A 19481-nucleotide genomic window follows, 5' to 3' on the forward strand; every position below is an offset into this window, starting at 1 on the left:
CTGTGGACCGTTAATGAGTATAGCCATCTTCTTTTTGTTTGTGAAGCTTAGAAAGTTGGTTCCTAGAACTTCTGTTAATCTACGAGATAGGTCAGATCGCTGAGTGTTGAAGAGAGGACATATGAGTAGAAAATGTTCGACGGTTTCTTTTGGAGCACCACATCGGCAGATGGCTGAGTTGCTTTTTCCTAGAGCATATCTATGCTCGTTTAGTTCTGACGCTTGGAGCCTGATTTGGGTATGTAGCTGGTTACCTACTTTAGAGCCTTCGTTAAAGCACTTAGCCGGTCGGCTAAGTGTTGAAGCACTTAGCCAACCGGCTGCTGGAGTTCAGCACGTCGAAGAGGTCGTTCAGTTTCATCAGTGCTGCCGCTGTGTCTGCTCTCTGGAGCCAGGATGCCTGGAATGGTTGAAACATTGCAAAGATCATCATCAGACACTGAAAGGTCACTGAAAGGACACTGAAAGGCACATGTTCAGCATGGAGTAGCCCTTCACGTGAGGACAGGAGGGGCTCTATTTTTCAAAATTTACATAATTTTTCAGGATACTGCAAAACGCTCCCTATTTGGTGGTGAGGGGTGCGGGCTACCAAGTGCCAAACCAGTCAAACCGCTCATGATATTGACTGCTGTCTAATTAAGATATCATGACAAAATTGCGTGTATTGTTTCCACAATCGAGCAAAAAATACTGGTAATGCACGCGACAAATGAATGGAAGAATGGGTCAGCCACCAGCAGTGAATCTTACCGAGTTCAGAGTAGAGAGTCATTGCAACAGCAACTGAACGGCTCATGACCTGGGTGGCCAACTTAACGCTCATCTTTTTGAATGGTGTTGGTCGAAGGTGGAGCGTTTTCAGCTTCGGTGCTGCTCGCAGCTTCCGGCAGCGATCCCAGTGGTACAGAGCCATTAGGTGGTTCCAGCTGACGACGTAGCCGTCCACTGTGACGTCGTACTTGAGAAGAGCGTTCCGCAGGCATTTGAACAGGTGCGGCACGTCGAACAACGCAGCCACATCCTGACCACCCACTCGGTAGCTTCCGTCCTCGCGCCGAGAAGTCGGTAGGTCTGCTGGTTCGTGGCGCCCATGTCACACACACAAAGAGGCCACTACTGTGAGACCAGCTTCCTGCAGCTTGGTGACACATTGCACCAAAAGCTCTCGCTGGACCTCTGCCTTTGTAAGGCCTGCCGAGAGAAAATAACCCATACTTTGTTTCCATCTCTTTGTGATGCCACGCACCATGAGTGGTTTGCACAGGCCCTGGGGCCTGGACATTCCAAAGGAGCCGAAGTCCTTTGTGCCTTCAATGGCATCATCTCCACGCAGGTATGTGATCTTTGACCTGATGGTCATTTCATCAAAACTGATGACACAGAGCTTTTCAGAGCTACTGGCAGTCCTGAACACTTCCTTTAGAACACACAACACAGACTCATGAAAGCCTGGATGCATGCGGATCCGTTCCATGTTCTTGCGCAGCAGGCGAGTGCTTGGTAAAACGAACTGCTTTGCAAGGAAGCGATATGCTCGTGGCCCCTGGAAGTAGATTGCCAGTGCATACATCAACTCCTCATCAGTGTAGCGCCTTCCATGGGGTTTTTACCAGCTACACGCACCTTCAACTTGAAGAATGACTTTGCTTGCTTGGACATGTTCTTGCGTGCTTCTTCCAGAAAGTTTCGTCGCGATCGGCCGCTTTTTACGCAAGTTATTCGCGAAAAACCTTAGGGGGGGGGTTGCATCAACCCCCCCTGTGCCGGCGAGGGTTAACCCGCGCGGGGCTGGGGTCTCCAGCCGAACGCGCGGGGCTGGGGGGGGGTAAATTTTACCCCCCCCCCCCTGTTATCTCCCGAACTAATGGTCCGATTTGGAAAATTCAAACGCCAATCGAAAGATCTCATCACGAACAACTAAAAATATGTACTTAATTTTAAGTTTGAGGTCAAGGTCAAGGTCAGGTCAAGGGTACAAATTGCAAGTTCCTACAGTATCGGCCTTGCACCGTAGTTGCCGAAGAATGGAGTCATGGACTGAGACTGATCGCCCAAAACGTGTTCTTAGGCTACCAAGACAATATTCGTTGCATACAATATCATTCAGAGGTCAAGGTCAAGGTCAGGTTAGGTCAGGTCAGGTCACCAAAAACAAAATATAGAAAGGGGCATGTGCGACACATGTTTTATGGGTCATTTTACTCATAGAATTCAATAGGCACACTCAATAAGTGATATGGACCACCTCTGGATGAATTTCAGGTCGAGGTCAGGTCAAGGTCAGGTCAAGTGAGGTCAAATTTTGAAGTTGGTTGTTAAGGTCTAAAAAGGTGTCTATCTGATGCAGTTTTTCACGGCGAATCGAATGGTGCTATTTTTGTTTCCGTACGAGGTCTAGAACTTCCAAAAAAGTCATTTTTTCAAAAATTTTGTGTGTTGTGACGTCATACAATTTTGAATAACTCCCACATTTTTGAACCGATTCTTCTAAAACTTGGTATGTAGGTGCACATAGACCACTTCTCTGACATATATTCCGGTTTTTTCGATACACTCAAAATTTTGGATTTTATAGTTATTTTCCCAAAAAAGTCAGTTTTTTGAAAAAATTTGGGCCAAAATCCAAAATTTTCAAAAAACCGAGATAGCCATTTGATAGACCAAGTAGAATTACGTAAAACCTTTTTTGTTACGTCTTGATTCCTTTAAAAATGAAGATGTTAGCGGCGTTTGAACTTTTGCCGTTTTTGAGGCGAAAATGGCGAACATGACGTCACTAAAACGTCAATTTCTCAAAAAATTTCCGACGGATTTCGCTCAAATTTTCAGGGAACGTGTCAAATTGATGTAAGAAAAGGTACTGAAAGTTTGGCGGCGCTGCGCGCCGCCGTTTTTGAGATATTGCAAAAATTCGCGAGGGGGGGTAAAATTTACCCCCCCCCCCCCAGCCCCGCGCGGGTTAAGGACGTACGCAGACATGTGCAATGTGCATGGATCCGAGGGATGGATCTATGATGTCAGTGGATCTCGAAGCAAACTGCAGGTTAGGATCCGTGATCCCACCGGATTCGGCGTGAAAAATGTATCCTGGATCTATGATCTCATATGATCTGACGATAAACCAATAACATGGATCTCACAGTCCGGTCTGGCACGCCACCGAACAGTTCAGCCAGCCGCCGTTGGTCCGCCAGGTAGACGTCGGCAGATTCGCCCGGCTGAAGACGGCGGCTGATGAGGGCGTCGTATGCCGCAAAACCGTCCAGAGTGAACGCTGCGAAAAGGGCCGACTTTACGGCATTGAGGGAGGCTCGGTGATCGGGCGAGTGTGGGTGGGTACATAAGAGTTCCGAGCGCACACCTTCGCTACTCACGGCTATCTGCTGCGCGGTGAAGATAGACCGAACTGCACCCACTGTGGGGAGCAATTTTCAGTGGCCCATGTGCTGCTGACGTGCCGCCGGCTTGCCGGGATGCGGTCACACCACCTCCGGCATCTTGCGCCCACAGTAACTCTCCTAGATCTTCTCTCAGATAACTCGCGCTGGATCCATAACGGTAGCTTTATTTTCCTTTATCCGTGCAGCCAACTTTCCCGTTACTTTCCTTTCCTAAGCAGTTGATGGCAGTTGCTCGAGTGGAGGCATGGGGCAAGGAGAACGGCTTCCGGTTCTCCTCTGCAAAGACGGTAGGCATGCAGTTTTCCCGTAAGCGTCGCCCCACTGCACCCATGGTGGTGAGGCTCTACCGTGAAGCCATACCAGTGGTTGCGGAGGCCAAGTTCCTTGGCATGACTCTTGACTGCCGACTCACATACCGAAGTCACATAAAGTGTCTCCGTGACAGATGTCTTAAAGCTCTTGACATTCTGAAGTGTGTCGCTCGCATGTCCTACGGCGCTGACCGTAGTACGCTACTCCTTCTTTATCGGTCTCTGGTGCGGTCCCGTCTGGACTATGGATCTTTTATCTATGACAACGCTGCATCCTCATCCAAGCTTATCCTTGACACTGTCCACCACGCAGCGATTCGCATTGCGACTGGTGCTTTCCGAACTACTCCTGTCGTCAGCTTGTTAGCTGAGGCGAACGAGCCCCCTCTGGCCTTACGAAGGCAGATGTTGGGCATGCGATACGCCATCAAACTTCGTCAGTTCCCTTCCCATCCTGCTCACGGACCGGCTTTCTCCAGGTCGGTCTTAGCAGTCTTTGATGGCGACGAGAGGAGCCGCTCTCGAGTTTTCTGCACCCGAACGGCCGATCTCCTCCGAGATTGTGGCCTAAGCACTCGGGACATCATGCGAGTTGTTATCCTGCCTGAACCGCCTTGGAGGTTATCTGTCCCCTCTGTGGACCCAACCCTATCAGGCACACGGAAAGACCAAATTCTGCCTCTGGCCTTCAAGGCGAAGGCATTGGAACATATTGAATCATATTCAGGCCATGCCGTGGCATACACCGATGGGTCCAAGTCGGACCTCGGTACTGGCTGTGCCTTCGTCTGCGGCGACGCTGTGCGATGTTTTACTTTATCTAAACATGCATCCGTTTTTACCTGCGAATTGGTCGCCGTCCTCAAACTTCTATGTTTTATGCAGATTCATCCCGCTCGGTCATATCTTGTCCTCTCCGACTCATTGAGCGGACTCCAGTCCTTGACACAATTCTATCCACTTGACCCCCTCGTACAGTAGATTCTTCTCCGTTTGACGGCTCTCGACCGAGAGGGTACCTCAGTGACTTTTTGCTGGATTCCCAGCCATGTTGGTATAGCTGGCAATGAGCGGGCGGACCGTGCTGCGAACCATGCGGCGCGGCAGCCCTGCTCCCGCCGGTTCCCTCTACCGGCCAGGGACTTTTTCCCTATGGTGAGCTCATTCTTCCGCGGAAAGTGGCAGGAGGCTTGGAGCAAATGTCAGACAAACAAGCTGCTACGCATCAAACCGGGTTTGGCAACCTGGCTGTCTGCGTCACGCAAGTCGCGTCGAGAGGAGGTCATCCTCTGTCGGCTTCGCACAGGACACACTTTCGGTACCCATGGACACCTTATTGGCGTCGGCCCAAGACCTGTTTGTGCGAGATGTGGCGACAGACTTTCCGTCCGACACGTTTTTCTGGAGTGTCCAAGACTGGAAGCTGAGCGGCTGAAGTTTCTGGGCCTGCGCGGAGCCCAACTTTCTTTGAGAGCAGTCTTAGGTGACGAGTCCTCTTTGCTTGACTCTTCTCGCCTCTTTTCGTTTATTGCGGCCTCCGGCCTTCAGGTGATTTTTAACGCCCGACACTGAGGAAGTCAAATAAGAAATGGGCGCGATATAGCCTCGCAGCTGGTGCGCCCTGTCACTCCAAATCATCATCATTCCTTTCCTAAGCATAAAACGTAAATAAGTAAGTAATTAAAGACGTATTTAAAATCTCTGTTATGGGCGCAAAATGACCTCGCAGTCGGCGCACCCCTAACCCTCAACAAACAAACACACAAACGGGTCCACCACTCCACTGTGTCTTTGGTGCCGTCGTATTCCGCGATCACGCGGACGTCTAAAGTCCCCGCACTCGCGGACACCGATCCCACCTCGTCTCCGGCCATGGTAAAGGTCGAAATAGCTTGTATTCACCGCGAGCGCTTCACCAACGTCACGGTATGTACACCGCGGGCCACACGGCGCGACTCCCGCCCGATCTGCCCTCTCTCCGGACCCCCTGTCATACCGCCTCTGCCAGAGTCCCGGTGCAGACTCCGGCGCGTACAGTCTGTGACATAACACACTCATGGCTACTGGGCGCCCGGTCGGGGCGCCGGGGACAGGACACAGGGCGTCACGCTACGCATGTTATCACACCATCTTGATCACACCACAGGAAGCTCGGGCTTCTGCAATAAAGCTCCCACTTCAATGGCAGCCACACTAGGCGATTAGCCTGTCCGCGGTGACCTGTCCCGGGCCGGTGACCGCGGTGACCTGTCCCGGGCCGATGACCGCGGTGACCTGTCCCCGGCCCCTGGTAACCCAGTGACTGGCGGCTGGCCGCTCTGCCGCCAGGATGCCCGTGCAGTACATCGTGGGCGAGTGGGAGTTTTGCGACGTGACGGTGTCGGTACGTCCGCCGGTACTGGTGCCGCGGCCCGAGACGGAGCGTCTGGCGCTGCTGGCCGCCGACCGGCTGCGCCCGCTGGCCGCCGCCGGCGAACGGAGCCCCCGGCTGCTGGAGGTCGGCTGCGGCTCCGGAGTCATCACCCTCGCCGTCCTGCACTGGCTCAAACAGGTGACTTCATTAACGAGTCCCGTACGCAGGCTGGATTACTAAACTCGTCAGTCTCTCGTCATTGGTGCTGCGTCATTTCAATGTCAATGCGTCAATGCTGCGCGCTTTTTGTTCTCAACTTTTTTATTGCAAAGTGCTGGCTCCAGTCACGATTGATCAGAATACACGTCATTTCGGCGTCAGCGGAACATTTCCTGTGATGAGATTCGCTGTCATCCTACCTCGTAACTACAATGCCTGAGTGAGCTATACGCTTGTGTTGCTAAATCACCGACTGGGAACTAAGTTCAGGGCTGTGGAGTCGATGAATTTTTCATGACTCTGACGGCGACTCCGGCAGAACTGTCGACTGACTTACTCCTACTCGTACTCGCAGCCCTGGAAATAACCGCCATCGACTTCGAGACGTAGATGACAATATACGACGTAGATGACAATATACAGCGGCGCTGTCCGGTGGATCCCCTGAAGCTGAGCTTCTGTCCTCCGCCGCCAGGTGTCAGCGGTGGCGGTGGACCCGTCTGAGGCCGCCTGTCTGCTGACTGAGGAGAACGCCGCTCGGCTGGGCGTCTCTGAGCGGCTGCACGTGCACCGCGCGGCGCTCACCGACGCCGGACTACCCTGTGTGGAGGGTCAGCGGTTCGACATGGTGGTCAGCAACCCGCCCTACGTGCCGACGGCCGACCTGCGGCGGCTGCAGCCGGAGATACTGCTGTGAGCGCCCGGCACCGCCGAAACTGGGAGAGGGGGCGAACTTCATGGCTGAGTAGGGTCGGAGTAGAGAAAGCTCATCTGTTCCGTCGTTTCCATCCTCAGGACAGCCAAATCCTTCTTCACGCCTGCACCCCCTGCTCCAGACTGAACGGGCAACCTTATACCATGCCGAAAGCTACCTAGGAGCAATAGGTGGGGGAAGGGGGGAAGCACCGGGGCACCGTGCCCCCATCGATTTTGCCATTTTAACATTAGCCCTATGGGCGTTGCATGGAAAGAATGGGACCAAAAGTCGGCAGTGCTCCCCCCCCCCGTTAATTGAGGAGGTTCCGCCGCTACTGCCTAGGAGCACGCCCGTAGCCGGGTGCAGTGAGTGTTTTGGGGCTGGGCGGCCTGTCCACTGGATGGGCTCAGCCCGACGACCCACTAGGGTGCCCGTCCAGACCAATGTCTCCCCCTAATTCCTATCATCCTTGAGTGGTATCTCACGAGTCTGTACACTGGCTTTGCAGCGTGCAATGATATTATGTAGTGGGACTTAGGGTAGACGGCTGGATGCTGCCGCCTCAATTCACAGTTTTGTAGAGCATTTATCGCTGTATCCTGTGTTAAGGCTCCGCAGTGCAGTGAAATTCTGTGATCCCGTGCCGTCTGTATGAGGCTGTCTGTGTGTCTGTCTTTGTTGCTGCGCGTGTGACCGTGTGGTGCGGTGTGTTTCCTGTCACAAGGACCGGCGGCGCTCTCCCGTAGTTTTATCTTTCCGGCGTGTGACCCGTGTGGTGCCGTGTGTTTGCAGGTACGAGGACCGGGCGGCGCTGGACGGCGGGCGGGACGGCCTGGCGCTGGTGCGCCGCCTGCTGCGCCGCTCGGCCGGCTGGCTGCGGCCCGGAGGCCGCCTCCTGCTCGAGCTCGGCCTCGGACAGCCGGAGACTGTAGTGGCGCTGCTCTCTGAGCCCGGCACGGGGCTGACGCGACCCCAGGTGCACCGGGACTTCAACGGCCGCGAGCGCTTCGTGGAGGCGCAGCGGGAGTAGGAGAGAGGGAGGGAGGAGTGACCCGACTCGTCGGTCGTGTGAGGTGCGGTGCAGCAATTATAAGTCGATGTAAGGTCGGTTTGTGACGCCTTTTGTGAATGATTCGATTGATTTTTATGGTGAGAGCGTGAGGAGTGTGCGTGATTGTACTTGTAGTGTTGTGAACTGCATTGAAATACATTGTAATATAAACAAAGAACCTGAATTTTGAGGGATCTGGAATCGTATATAAAGCATGAAGTATGAATGTGAAGTACAAAGACGTGCTATGATGATCGGACGGATCGTATTATTTCATGACACTCACGCTGTGCCGGTAACACCGCTAAGTCTAGCGCCAAGGGTATCATAGGGTCAGCGCTGTAACTCGGCACCCGTAATGGCTACGTGCGCTGTCAGCTGGTTGGGAGCCCGGCACTTTGCAGTGGGCCGCCCGGACCCCTCCCCCACCGACAGCCGCTGGCGTCGCGCCAGTGCCGCCGTCAGTGCACGCAAAAAACGACACGCACACTGGCCTGGAGAGGCGAGTTGTGGCATCATCAGACAACCCCCTCCCCCCCCCCCCCCTCCCCCGAGGCGGACCAACGGCACGCACACTGGAAAAATGGTTAGAGCCACCCGCTCAGGGGGTAAGTACGTTTTCATGTGCCACACGGGTTATATCTAAGTGGATCCTTTCTGTTTTGGATACGTTGAGGAACATGCATTCGCGCAGGCATTGCATAGCCAGGGATCGGGCATCGGCTTATTTGCAATCTATCGGTTCGAACTCCACTGGCTCATTATGCATCGGTAGGCCAAGACGGTGCCCGTGACCGCGCTGGCCGACGCCCGGTGAAGGTCACCCCGATCTGCGTTGTATACATTCGGGACCGGGCCGCGGCTCTGGTGTGTCCTGCCGGTCTGGTCGGTGTGTCTCCGGGCCAGCGGCTGGCCCTGTCCGCTGTCTGGCGCCCCGGCCGGCCGCGGTTCGTCCCTCACTCCCGGCGCTGGGGCACCGACGGCGGCTGCTCCGGGGATCGCGGCTGAGAGGCGACATCGGAGGACGTCCGGCGGTGCAACTCTGCAGAGATGACGGTGAGTTGCCGGCGGACCGCCAGCGGCCGGTGCCGCGCTGCTGCAGAGCCGGGGTTGTTTATTTCGGGCCGATGCCCATGGACGGCGGCCAGCGCGCCGGCCTCTCCAGCCCCGGGTCGTGTCCTGTCGTCACCGGTCAGCTGGCCGTGGGGTGAGCTGTGCAGTGTGCACCATGCTCTAGGAGGAAATTGGAGATAAGACGTGAAAAAAGACGATATGTTTGCTCATCAATGTTATCGTAGCTCAAAAAGTCAAAAAGTATCGTAGCTCTTCTAGGTTATAGGGCCTTGCCGATAAAAAGGATGTCAATTTCATGGGGATACTGAAGCTTGCTTAGGTTTTATTTTTTCAGTGAAGTATGGCAATGGATCAAAAATGATTATCACGAAACCACCTATGCAGGGGATGGTGCACGCAGGGGTAGCCAGTAACAGTTGGTAGCATTAGGCCAAATGGGCGCTCAAAAACTACTACCCCATAGGGCTTCCATGTTAAATCGACCTTTTTCAAGCGAGCCCCATACGTAAGCTAATAGATAAAATGCCAATATTATTGTGGGGAAAGGTAGCCTCAAGCTTTCTCTACAACCTTTCTATCTAGCGTTTTTCGATGCGGAGGCCATAACAGGTCCAAAAAGCATTGGGCGCTGCCCGAGGTACCAATAGCCCCTCCATGAGAGCACAAGTTCCTGCGCATGCGCACATTGCCTCAACCCTGTACAAGCGTAAATTAGTGATACTGCTCACGGACTCGCTCAGCCAATCAGCATCCACGATTACATTCATAGATGTCGCTAGCATCACGTAAATCCTGCTTGCGAACACATTTAAAGAATGAAACAGCTGCGCCATTTCCGCCTTCCATTGATTCCTTCCATTTTAGTATCAACTATACGCTTTTCAACTAACTTTAGACTAAGTTTTCAACTATGGTAAGTATGTTATTTCTGGTACATATAATTTAAAAATAACTGCTTTATGAATTTGGCTTTACTCTTCAGAATGGAATACTCTATTTTTTCGATAAACAAAAAATATATCACCTACCCTGTAGCTTGTCCAGGTAAAATGGGCGCTTTCCGCGTCGTTGGTGTACCCGTTGTTCTATATACCCTGGGTGCACGTTTCGCATAATCTTGGTTGTCGAATCGTTTTGCAGTTGTTTATCCTTGGTTTATCGTACGAAGCTATCTGAGACAGCTATGGCGGAGCTGCGACGGATGCTGCGCAGCGGAACCCAGCTGTTGATCGCCACTTGCCGGCTCGCGCTCAAGCTGTGTGGACTGTGGGTTGTCGGCGGGACTTAAAGGAAATAGTTCACTTTTTAACATGGGTTTTGAACTGGAATAGCAGTTCCGTAGCCTGGGCTGAGACGAGCATAAATCAGGAGCTTTTACAGCCCAACGATCACCCTAGGCAAAGATATTCTATTTCTCGTCCCGAAAAAGGTGTCGATGTGTGCCTTGCATATATTCGCATCCAGTATGAAAAGAGCATGGGTACCGAAAATTCTTCAGAAACTAGAGAAATTATCTACGAGAACTCTAGAGAAATTCTCGTACTGATCAATAAGGACATTCAGCAGCAGCAGATCGCCCAAATGCCGGTGGCCGCGATAATTTCTCTAGTTTCTGAAGAATTTTCGGGACCCATGCTCTTTTCATACTGGATCGCCTGTGCCTTACAGAAACTGAAAAGTTCTTCCTATATCAAAATATAGAAAATAATCTTTTGTTATAAATAGGTTTTATTTTCTTTGCTGATCATTTTGAACATAAAAAATCATAAATCCATTGCAAAAAAAATAATTTCGTGAAAGTGAACTATTTCCTTTAAGCTGATTGAAGTGTTAATTTTGTGTTTTAGCTGAGAATTTGCACATTCCCCCTGCTGGAAATTTATTTTGCCTTTATTCTTAAGGCACTTTGTGTTGATCTTACGTTTTCGTGTGGTCACAACCTTACCTGCTAACAGTTGTTTAATTACCTACTAGTTTGTTTTTTATATGGAATTGGATCCTATGAGCTGTACTTGTATGGGAATTGAATTGGTTACTCAAGCACTGTAGCCAGAAGAGACTTGAAAAAAGGACATATATCCCAAGTTGAAAACTTGAAAAGTACTTAAGATGATTCGCTTGTTTTCTGTGTCTGGTATGGTTTTACGGAACAACTTCAACAGGACATTTTCTACATCAAGAGTAAGTTTGTTTGTCTTCATGTTTTGTATCCATGTATCAGTATACTGGAGTGTTAAGTCTTGGTTGGTTATGGTTCTTTCATTACTTCTTTCATTGCATCAGAAATTTGGCTCATAAACTTGTGTTTCTGAATGGCATCCTTGTCAAAAGTTATATCCATGCAGGGTGCTTACCTATGTTTATGAAATACTTAAAGATCAGTGGTTTGCCTAGATTTGCTTGGAATCCTGATTGCATTTTTGCCAAACTGACCAAGTAATCTAAGAGATAATTAAATTGTGTCCACACCAACATATTTCATTTTTGGCAATGAATGAGGGCATATGGCAAATATTGAAAGGGATGCAATGTACACATCCAATTATTAAGGCTTTAACTGCTCAAAGAGGTGCACTATTCATCTGACAGACTTTCCAGCTAATATTTTAGCTCTTGTTCTTTGCAGGACGAGCAGTTAGCTGAAACCGATGGCTGACTATGCCCAGGCAGAGCTGTGACTGTGCCTTACTATACCCTGGACTGACTGTTGGCTGTGACTGCCCCTGAACACTCCCAGGGCTGGTTGTTACCTGTTCCTGCCCCTGACTGTGCCTGGGCAGTGCTGTGACTGTGCCTTACTATACCCTGGACTGACTGTTATGCTAGCTGTGACTGCCCCTGAACACTCCCAGGGCTGGTTGTTACCTGTGTCTGCCCCTGACTGCATGCCCTGGCAGGGCTGTGACTGTGCCTTACTATACCCTGGACTGACTGTTACGTTGGCTGTGACTGCCCCTGAACACTCCCAGGGCTGGTTAAGTTGGCTGTGCCTGCCCCTGACTGTGCCCTGTCAGTGCTGTGACTACCCCTGACTGAACTCTGACAGAGCTGTGACTGCCTCTGGCCACTCCAACCCTGTCCAGCAGAGATGTAACTGCCCCTGGTTTTCCCCGGCAGAGCTGTAACTGCCCCTGGTTTTCCCCGGCAGAGCTGTGAGAAGCTGCGTGTGGCCATCATCGGCCAGAGCTCGTTCGCCGGCGAGGTGTACAAGCTGCTGCGCAAGGATGGCCACACGGTGGTGGGCGTGTTTACTGTGCCCGATCAGGGCGCGCGCGAGGACCCCGTCGGTGAGTACCTTACGCGGTCAGTGGTACAGAGGGGTGGGCACAAACGTCTTTAGAGAGGGAGAGAGAGAGTCGGCTAGTGGCATGGTCATCGGTGATGAAAGTGGATTCATTATTGACATTCGCGTGATGGCGAGAGGGTGAGCGGGTCGGTCACCGGCTCTGTCGCTGAAGAACTCAAGCTGGAGGTGGCTGGTGTCGGAAATGTCGGTCGGTTGGTTGGTTTGGGTTGAGCACCATATCCGGTGGACCAAGGTGCTAACCGGAACTCTCACGCTGTTCCAAGCGGTCAGGCAGCGGCAATGCCACGGCATTGCCCGGGAATCGTGGGAAATGTCGATAAATGTCCGTCGTTGTAATTTACATGGTGATGTGCTCGCTGCCGACACAGCAGAGACTCCGGGTGTGTTCAGTGATATAGCCATCGCTCGCGACTCGCGAATTATCTTCATCTCGTATTACTGCCGTGGCTATGTTAATTCAGTATAACCTGCTGCATTAGTGAAGCTGTAGTGAGTTTTTTTTTTAATATTTTGAAGATTATTTGACATTTCCTTTTGCCTCTTTTGTCGAAGTTTCTACATGTTCGTTGCTGAAGTTCAAAAGGCATTTTTACATCAGATTGAGCATCATTGTTCTATGTTGCGTCCTCACACGTAGGGGAGAGTGGGGTGGGTTGTATCAGTTTTTACTCCGAGACCCATAACCTCGTAACTATCCGTGATAAACTCATTATTTCCATACTATCCCCTTCCTTGATTCTTCTGCTTTTTTGTGTAAAGTAACTTTTCCGCTACCTCTACCAGTTTTTCTTCTACGGTCTCCCGAATAGAACAATGTTTTTGATACAACTTGCCCCATGGCTTGGGTGAGTTGTATCACATGGTGGGGTAATTTGTATCACTATTTCACGTTTCAGGGAGTGTGCTTCCTACTGGTTTTGAACATAACAACAACATTAAATGGGGTTAATACAATGTATAGGTATGCTCAAAGGCTTCACTTTATTAGACCAAACTTAGGTCAATGCAATCCGAACGAAACATCAACAGACTAGACGCAAAAGTGGCCCGTTAAGAGCAAAAAAGCCAACACATTGTGCCGAAATGGAACGAGCATTGACTAGCTACCTACAAACGCGAGCCAGGGCTTAGCTTTCGCGATCAAAAGCAACATATCCATACATACATACATACATACATGTTACAACATACCCCACCCGGCTCTGATACAACATGTACCTAGCCACCATCTTGGAAAAAAAACATCCTCGTGCTAAAAAAACAGCGGACAGCTGGAGAAATCCGTTTTCACTCACGCAGCCTTAAAACCTACCCTCACCACCGCTACGGAGATCTTTCAAATTCGTGCACATCTAAATGCCCAGAACACACATTTTCTTGCAACTTATTTTTTTAGAATGACATTAAAAAAAACATAAAATCGGCTCTCACCTCGAGACGCGTCCACTCAGCCACAAGACAGAACAGGGAAAGATGGCGCCCGGAAAACCTCGTCGGCTGGTCGTGTCGCGAGCGCCATCCATTGGATAAGTTTGGCACAATTCGCCCTGATACAACTTGGACATGATACAACTCACCCCGCTCTCCCCTACCATGACATGAGCAATGAGCATGTGCACAGTAAAAACGTTTTCGAAAATAGAAACATCCGTAATTTTGCCCGAAACTTTCAGAGCTGGGTCGTCGCATTCCATCACATAAGAATATACGCAAGAACTAGTGTGTCTTGTCTCATCGACCCTGTCTGGTTCGCCCCGTACCCATAGGGGGATGCCAACCCTCCTAAAAAAACTCCCTCTGCTCGTGCCCCTGGCTCGGTACCCCGACCTGACTCTGGGTCCGTCCCGTAACCCCCGGGTGGACCGCCCGGCCCGGCCTGCCATGACTGTATGTACCCGTCGGCGGACCAGTCAGGCATGCAGTGGCCGTGCATGTATGTTTGGCTCTACTGATACGGTCGCCAGGCTGGTCCGCGAGGCGGCGCCGGCCATGAACCGGCTCTCTCCGGTAAATACCGGTTATAGCCGGCTGCGCCCAGAACCGAAAGCGGTCATGTCAGCATTCGGGCCGGCCATGAGCTGCCACGAGGGAGCTCGCCAAACGCTGGCGAAAGCAGGCCACGGGTCGTTGATGTTTGGAATAGTGTTTTGATATTATGCTGTCATATTATCGTTGCTGTTTTATTGCTGTACGGCATACGCACTCTATCTTAACCGATCCACTTCCATCTTTCCATGTTACTCCATTGCAGAGGAGCAGTTTATAATGTGGAGCTTAGATTTGTGCGGCCTTGTACATACATAGTCCCGGTCTGTGTCGCAGACAGCGGTCAGCTCCTCCAGCGCGTGTGGTCTGCTTTCTCTGGTTTACGGCAGTGCATGTATTTTGCGTTCGTGCCGTCTGCACTCTGTGGTGTACGAGAGTGCACGCTCCTGAAATTGACCTCCCGGCCGTCGGTCGCGGCCCCGCCGGACCGGCGCGCAGTGCAGCGGACGGGTGACCGATCCCCGCCGGGCCCCCGAGGGGTGTGTCCGTCAGAGAGGCCCCGAACGTGACGGCTCGCCGGGGGTGTGTCCGACTCTGAACGTTTATAAACACTGCCTCGCCAAGGTCGCCCCAGTACGAGCCAGAGTGGCTGACGTAGTTTCCCCCTCCCCTCGCCAAGGGGCCGAGAGGGGAGAGGAAGTGGCTACAAGATATTGTAGCCGCGTATTCGTTCGAAGCGCCGATGATACCGACGTTTCTTTACCGATAAAATGTTTGCAGTAAATATGCAAATTTTAAACTTTATTCATATACCTGCATACGAAAAAATATCACTACAGGAAGCTGACAAGTGCATGCGAGGACTCGCATTTTTATGATGACGCTTTTACACAGCTGTTTGGTATTTTATTAATTTAGGCTCATCCTGCCTTTTTGGCTTTCATCCCGACCTCACCGGCGCCCTGTTTTAGGCCGGTGCTCTTTGGTAGTTAATCGTCCCCAATACTCATAACAGGTGGGCTCGACATAATTGCCCCTGTATTATGCTCGTGCTTTGGTAGGTGGTCCGTTGTCATTCCTCCATCGCACATAATTTCACGTTGCACACCATGTCCATGGTTGCATCGCGCGTTGCGCACCATAGCCGTCCCAACCCATGCTCAGCCAGTGGTGGTAGGGTGACCTGGAACCCGACCTCTGCGCTTCCCTGTGCCCCAGGGGTCGAGGGGTCCGTCTGGTCCGTCTGACCCTCCCCCGGGGGGCCGGGGCCCTCTCCGGTCGCAGGGGCTCACCGAGTGTCTGTGGAGGAGCCGAGGCCTGGCAACCAGTGTTTGTCACCCGAGGTACTGATCATGGATCCGTTATTTGGAACTCGAAGTAAATCCCAACACCATAGTCGGTCAGATACATTGTCAGGGTAGATTTTGCCTATCTCCTGCTAGCTGAACTCGAAAACTATGTGATCATACCATCGTATGACGCAGTTTTGTTGGTGCGCCAAAGTCGTGAGAAGGAGCTGTTGGTCCGATTAGGACAGTCGTGATGCGTTGTGCTGCTTTTTACTGTTTTTTACATTGCTCGAGAATCGGGGCAGTTCTGGGTGTCAGAGCTATTTAACTGGAAATGATCTTTTTTTTAGAAATTTAGTCCAAACTTTTGAATGGAAAGATTGACAAGGACAGAGCCCCCGCTAAGCGAAGCTTGTTCCGTTGACCCTGCCCTCTACCCTCCGATCGCGCAATTCCGGTCCTATGGCAGAATTGGGAGTCCAAAGTTTAACGTGCGCACATAGCCGCGCACGGCTGGTCCCCTCACTGACTTCGCCTGGCTACGGCCTGCCACCAGCCGCAGCCATACCTATCAGGAGGCCCATAAACGTCAAGCCCCCGTCGCGCTTCGAACCCGGATTGTTATAACCGGAAACACGTGCTTTCACCACCCGGAGTCAAACGCTTACCGACTGAGCTTCCGGACCGGCAAATGGTTGATTTGCTTATTGAAATCACTCTCAAACATGGATTCGTATACCCTACCTCACCACCTACCTTCACCGTCTAAACCCGGCTTCCCCGTGTAACTCGTCCGTGTGCCTCCCTCCACCAGCCACGACGGCGGCCGCGGACGGCGTGCCCGTCTTCAAGTTCAAGTCGTGGCGCAAGAAGGGCGTGGCACTGCCCGAGGTGCTCGAGCAGTACAAGTCGGTGAACGCCGAGCTGAACGTGCTGCCCTTCTGCAGCCAGTTCATCCCCATGGAGGTCATCAACGCGCCGCGACACCAGAGCATCTGCTACCACCCGTCGCTGCTGCCCCGCCACCGCGGCGCATCGTCCATCAACTGGTAACCGCAGAGGATACTGAGCTGACGGGTGGAGGAGGGATGTGAGCAATTACACTTGGGACATTTCCGTTGCACATAACGTTCTACTGGCACATACTTAGTAAATTCAATTACTTCCTAACTAAGCCGATTCCCTTTGAAATATATTGCTCGCCCTCACACAGCAAATCCTCTTTTAACGATAGTTTGGTAGATATCTTCAGTTTCTTGTCGTCCATTCGACGTGAATACTTACGGAAATATTTGCGACTCCGCTACTTAAGCGCACTATGAAAGTTTTAATGCCGGGTTGGGAACCTCTGGGCCGCCCAGCGTCCAGAAGCGTGTTTTGTCCGCTCCTGAGCGGGCGGCTAGACTACTTTTTACCGGTGGACCTGTTTTTGCGCCGGTGTTGGTTTCTGGGCGGAGGTCCTGTCCCGTTCGGCATTTCCCAGGAGTTCCTATAGTCTGCAATGCAAATGTAAAGGGTCATTAAGGGGCACTGTCATAAAACACTGGCCAATGGCTATTGGCTTTGGTTAGGCAAAACCCATATTCTCGTTTTCTTTGTTTCTCGCTTTAATGCTTGTCTTCTATGACGTTTGACTCTGACAATCCACGAAGCGTGGCTCATGACCGGTCCGTTACCTCTGACATGTTCTCTGCGATTTGCCGTGACCTGCGACCTACCACCTGTGATATGCCACCTGTGACCTCCCGTGACCTGTGACCTACCACCTGTGACCTCCCGTAACCTGTGACCTGTGACCTCCCGTAACCTGTGACCTGTGACCTCCCGCTCAGGACGCTGATGTGCGGCGACAAGAAGGCGGGCTTCTCGATCTTCTGGGCGGACGACGGCCTGGACACGGGCCCCATTCTGCTGCAGAAGGAGTGCTCGGTCGACCCGGACGAGACGGTCGACACGCTCTACAACAAGTTCATGTACCCGGAGGGCATCAAGTCTATGGTGAGCAGCTGGGGCTCGTGGGTCGGTTGTTGCTGATGCTTTTTCTTCAGATCACAAGTGCACCGTCATTCTAAAGCGATTCATGCGATCATTTGAGTGCCTTTCCCTGCGAGTGCTTAGGGCCCGAATTACTGATGCCTTGGGTCCGATGTGTTTGAGGGCGAGTCAGGTGCCGGTAAACAGACGTTCGCCCCTGCCTATCTGGCGTTCGCCCCTGCTGCCACCCCTGTAACACCTTTTCACCTCTGAAACTCAATCTTGTTTCCAGTATGACACGCTCCTGACGCTCTCCTTCGACCGCCTTCGATGTTCGTGTTTGCCGCTGTTGACTGTCCCGTTCGTCACCTTTGACGCTCACCTTCCCCTCTGACGTTCGGCTTTACCTTGTTTCAGGCTGATGCGGTGAACATGGTGTCTGCGGGCACTGCGCCGCGGGTGCCCCAGACAGAGGAGGGTGCCACCTACGACCCCTTCCTCAATAAGAAGGAACTGGTGCGTCTGGACACCGAGAGACCGGCCGAGGACATTCACAACTTTATCCGAGGACTGGACAGCTCGCCCGGTGGGTGGGAGAGAGAGAGAGAGAGGGGAGGGAGAGAGAGAGAGAGAGCGAGAGAGCGAGAGTGAGCGAGAGAGAGAGAGAGAGAGAGCGAGAGAGAGAGAGAGCGAGAGAGAGAGAGAGAGAGAGAGAGAGAGAGAGAGAGAGAGAGAGAGAGAGAGAGAGAGAGAGAGAGAGAGAGAGAGAGAGAGAGAGAGAGAGAGAGAGAGAGCGAGAGCGAGAGCGAGAGCGAGAGCGAGAGCGAGAGCGAGAGCGAGAGCGAGAGCGAGAGCGAGAGCGAGAGCGAGAGCGAGAGCGAGAGAGAGAGAGAGAGAGAGAGAGAGAGAGAGAGACGGAGACGGAGACGGAGACGGAGACGTCTGTGGGAGGGGAGGGAGGGAGAGACGACGGCTCAACTGCCAAAGTCATGATTTGTTTTGTTTGGTGCCCGGCGTTGCAACCCTCCGTATGTGTTCAGAGTAAACAGTACCGACACTTCTCGTAGCTGTTTGTCGCGCCGGTTATTACGGAAAAGCCGAACTGGCTATGCCACGCCGGAGCCCCTCCGTCGTTTGGCCTCTCGGTTGTTGATAGATTCCCCTCATATGGTTGCGTCAGCATATGCCACATTAGTGCCCAATGACCCTATATCCCGGCTAGACGAGTCTGCAGGGCTGCCGTCCATAGGAGTTTGATTCATAAATGACGATGTCATGGTCCATCTCGCAGTTACACTTAACCGTTTTACTCCGCTGCAATTCAACAAAGTCGAACACAAAAGACGAATGTTTTTTAGGCCTAAAAAGGTTACCCTTCCATCCGTCTCCATCACTGATCCATCTGCCTTCCCTGTCTCCAGTACTGACCTTTTCCTTCGCTGCCCTGCTCACCCCACCGCTGATCACTTCGTCTCTTCATTTCTGAAACTCATTTCCTCCCCGTTCTTACCACTACCCCGCCCCGCCCCTGCCTCTGTGAATTTCCCCGTCTTCCTGTCCCCACTGCTGACAGCTCTCCCCCTACCCTGCAGGAGCCTGGATTATGATGGACGGTAAGGAGACCAAGCTGTACGGCTCGAAGCGGTTCTCGGGGCCGAAGCCGACCGGCACCGAGGTAGCCATCGAGGGCTGTGACCGGCCGGGCGTCATCTGCTCCCACGGTCTCGTCATCACCGGCTCGGACGGCAAGATGGTGAGCGAGGCTGGGGAACGGGCTGCCGGCCAGGGACTGGGTGGTGTGCAGGGTCCCTGGAGG

General features: G+C 52.3%; 2 protein-coding genes across 4 annotated transcripts in view; both read left to right on the top strand.

Annotated features, from left to right (window-relative positions):
* Nucleotides 1-3641: 3641 nt before the first annotated feature.
* On the top strand, nucleotides 3642-8213 carry LOC122382527 (MTRF1L release factor glutamine methyltransferase-like). Its single transcript, XM_043367973.1, has 3 exons — nucleotides 3642-6266; nucleotides 6763-6980; nucleotides 7777-8213. Exons 1-3 carry the CDS (start codon nucleotides 6045-6047, stop codon nucleotides 8012-8014), a joined length of 678 nt encoding a protein of 225 aa, XP_043223908.1. The 5' UTR covers nucleotides 3642-6044; the 3' UTR covers nucleotides 8015-8213.
* A 646-nt stretch (nucleotides 8214-8859) lies between these two features.
* LOC122382500 (cytosolic 10-formyltetrahydrofolate dehydrogenase-like) overlaps nucleotides 8860-19481 on the top strand; it is a 31532-nt gene continuing 20910 nt past the window's right edge. The window contains exons 1-6 of one of the 3 annotated variants that reach the window (XM_043367897.1): nucleotides 8860-9091; nucleotides 12258-12396; nucleotides 16506-16740; nucleotides 17524-17689; nucleotides 18083-18251; nucleotides 19258-19418. In XM_043367897.1, coding sequence (XP_043223832.1) covers nucleotides 9086-9091; nucleotides 12258-12396; nucleotides 16506-16740; nucleotides 17524-17689; nucleotides 18083-18251; nucleotides 19258-19418 — 876 coding nt within the window. In that variant the 5' untranslated portion in view covers nucleotides 8860-9085. Of the gene's footprint in view, nucleotides 9092-10747; nucleotides 11291-12257; nucleotides 12397-16505; nucleotides 16741-17523; nucleotides 17690-18082; nucleotides 18252-19257; nucleotides 19419-19481 lie in introns of those variants that run through there. The other 2 variants (XM_043367896.1, XR_006256694.1) reach the window with 2 other exon arrangements.

Source organism: Amphibalanus amphitrite, unplaced genomic scaffold, assembly GCF_019059575.1.
Source record: "Amphibalanus amphitrite isolate SeventyFive unplaced genomic scaffold, NRLGWU_Aamphi_draft 000141F_arrow, whole genome shotgun sequence".
Lineage (NCBI taxonomy): Eukaryota > Metazoa > Arthropoda > Thecostraca > Balanomorpha > Balanidae > Amphibalanus > Amphibalanus amphitrite.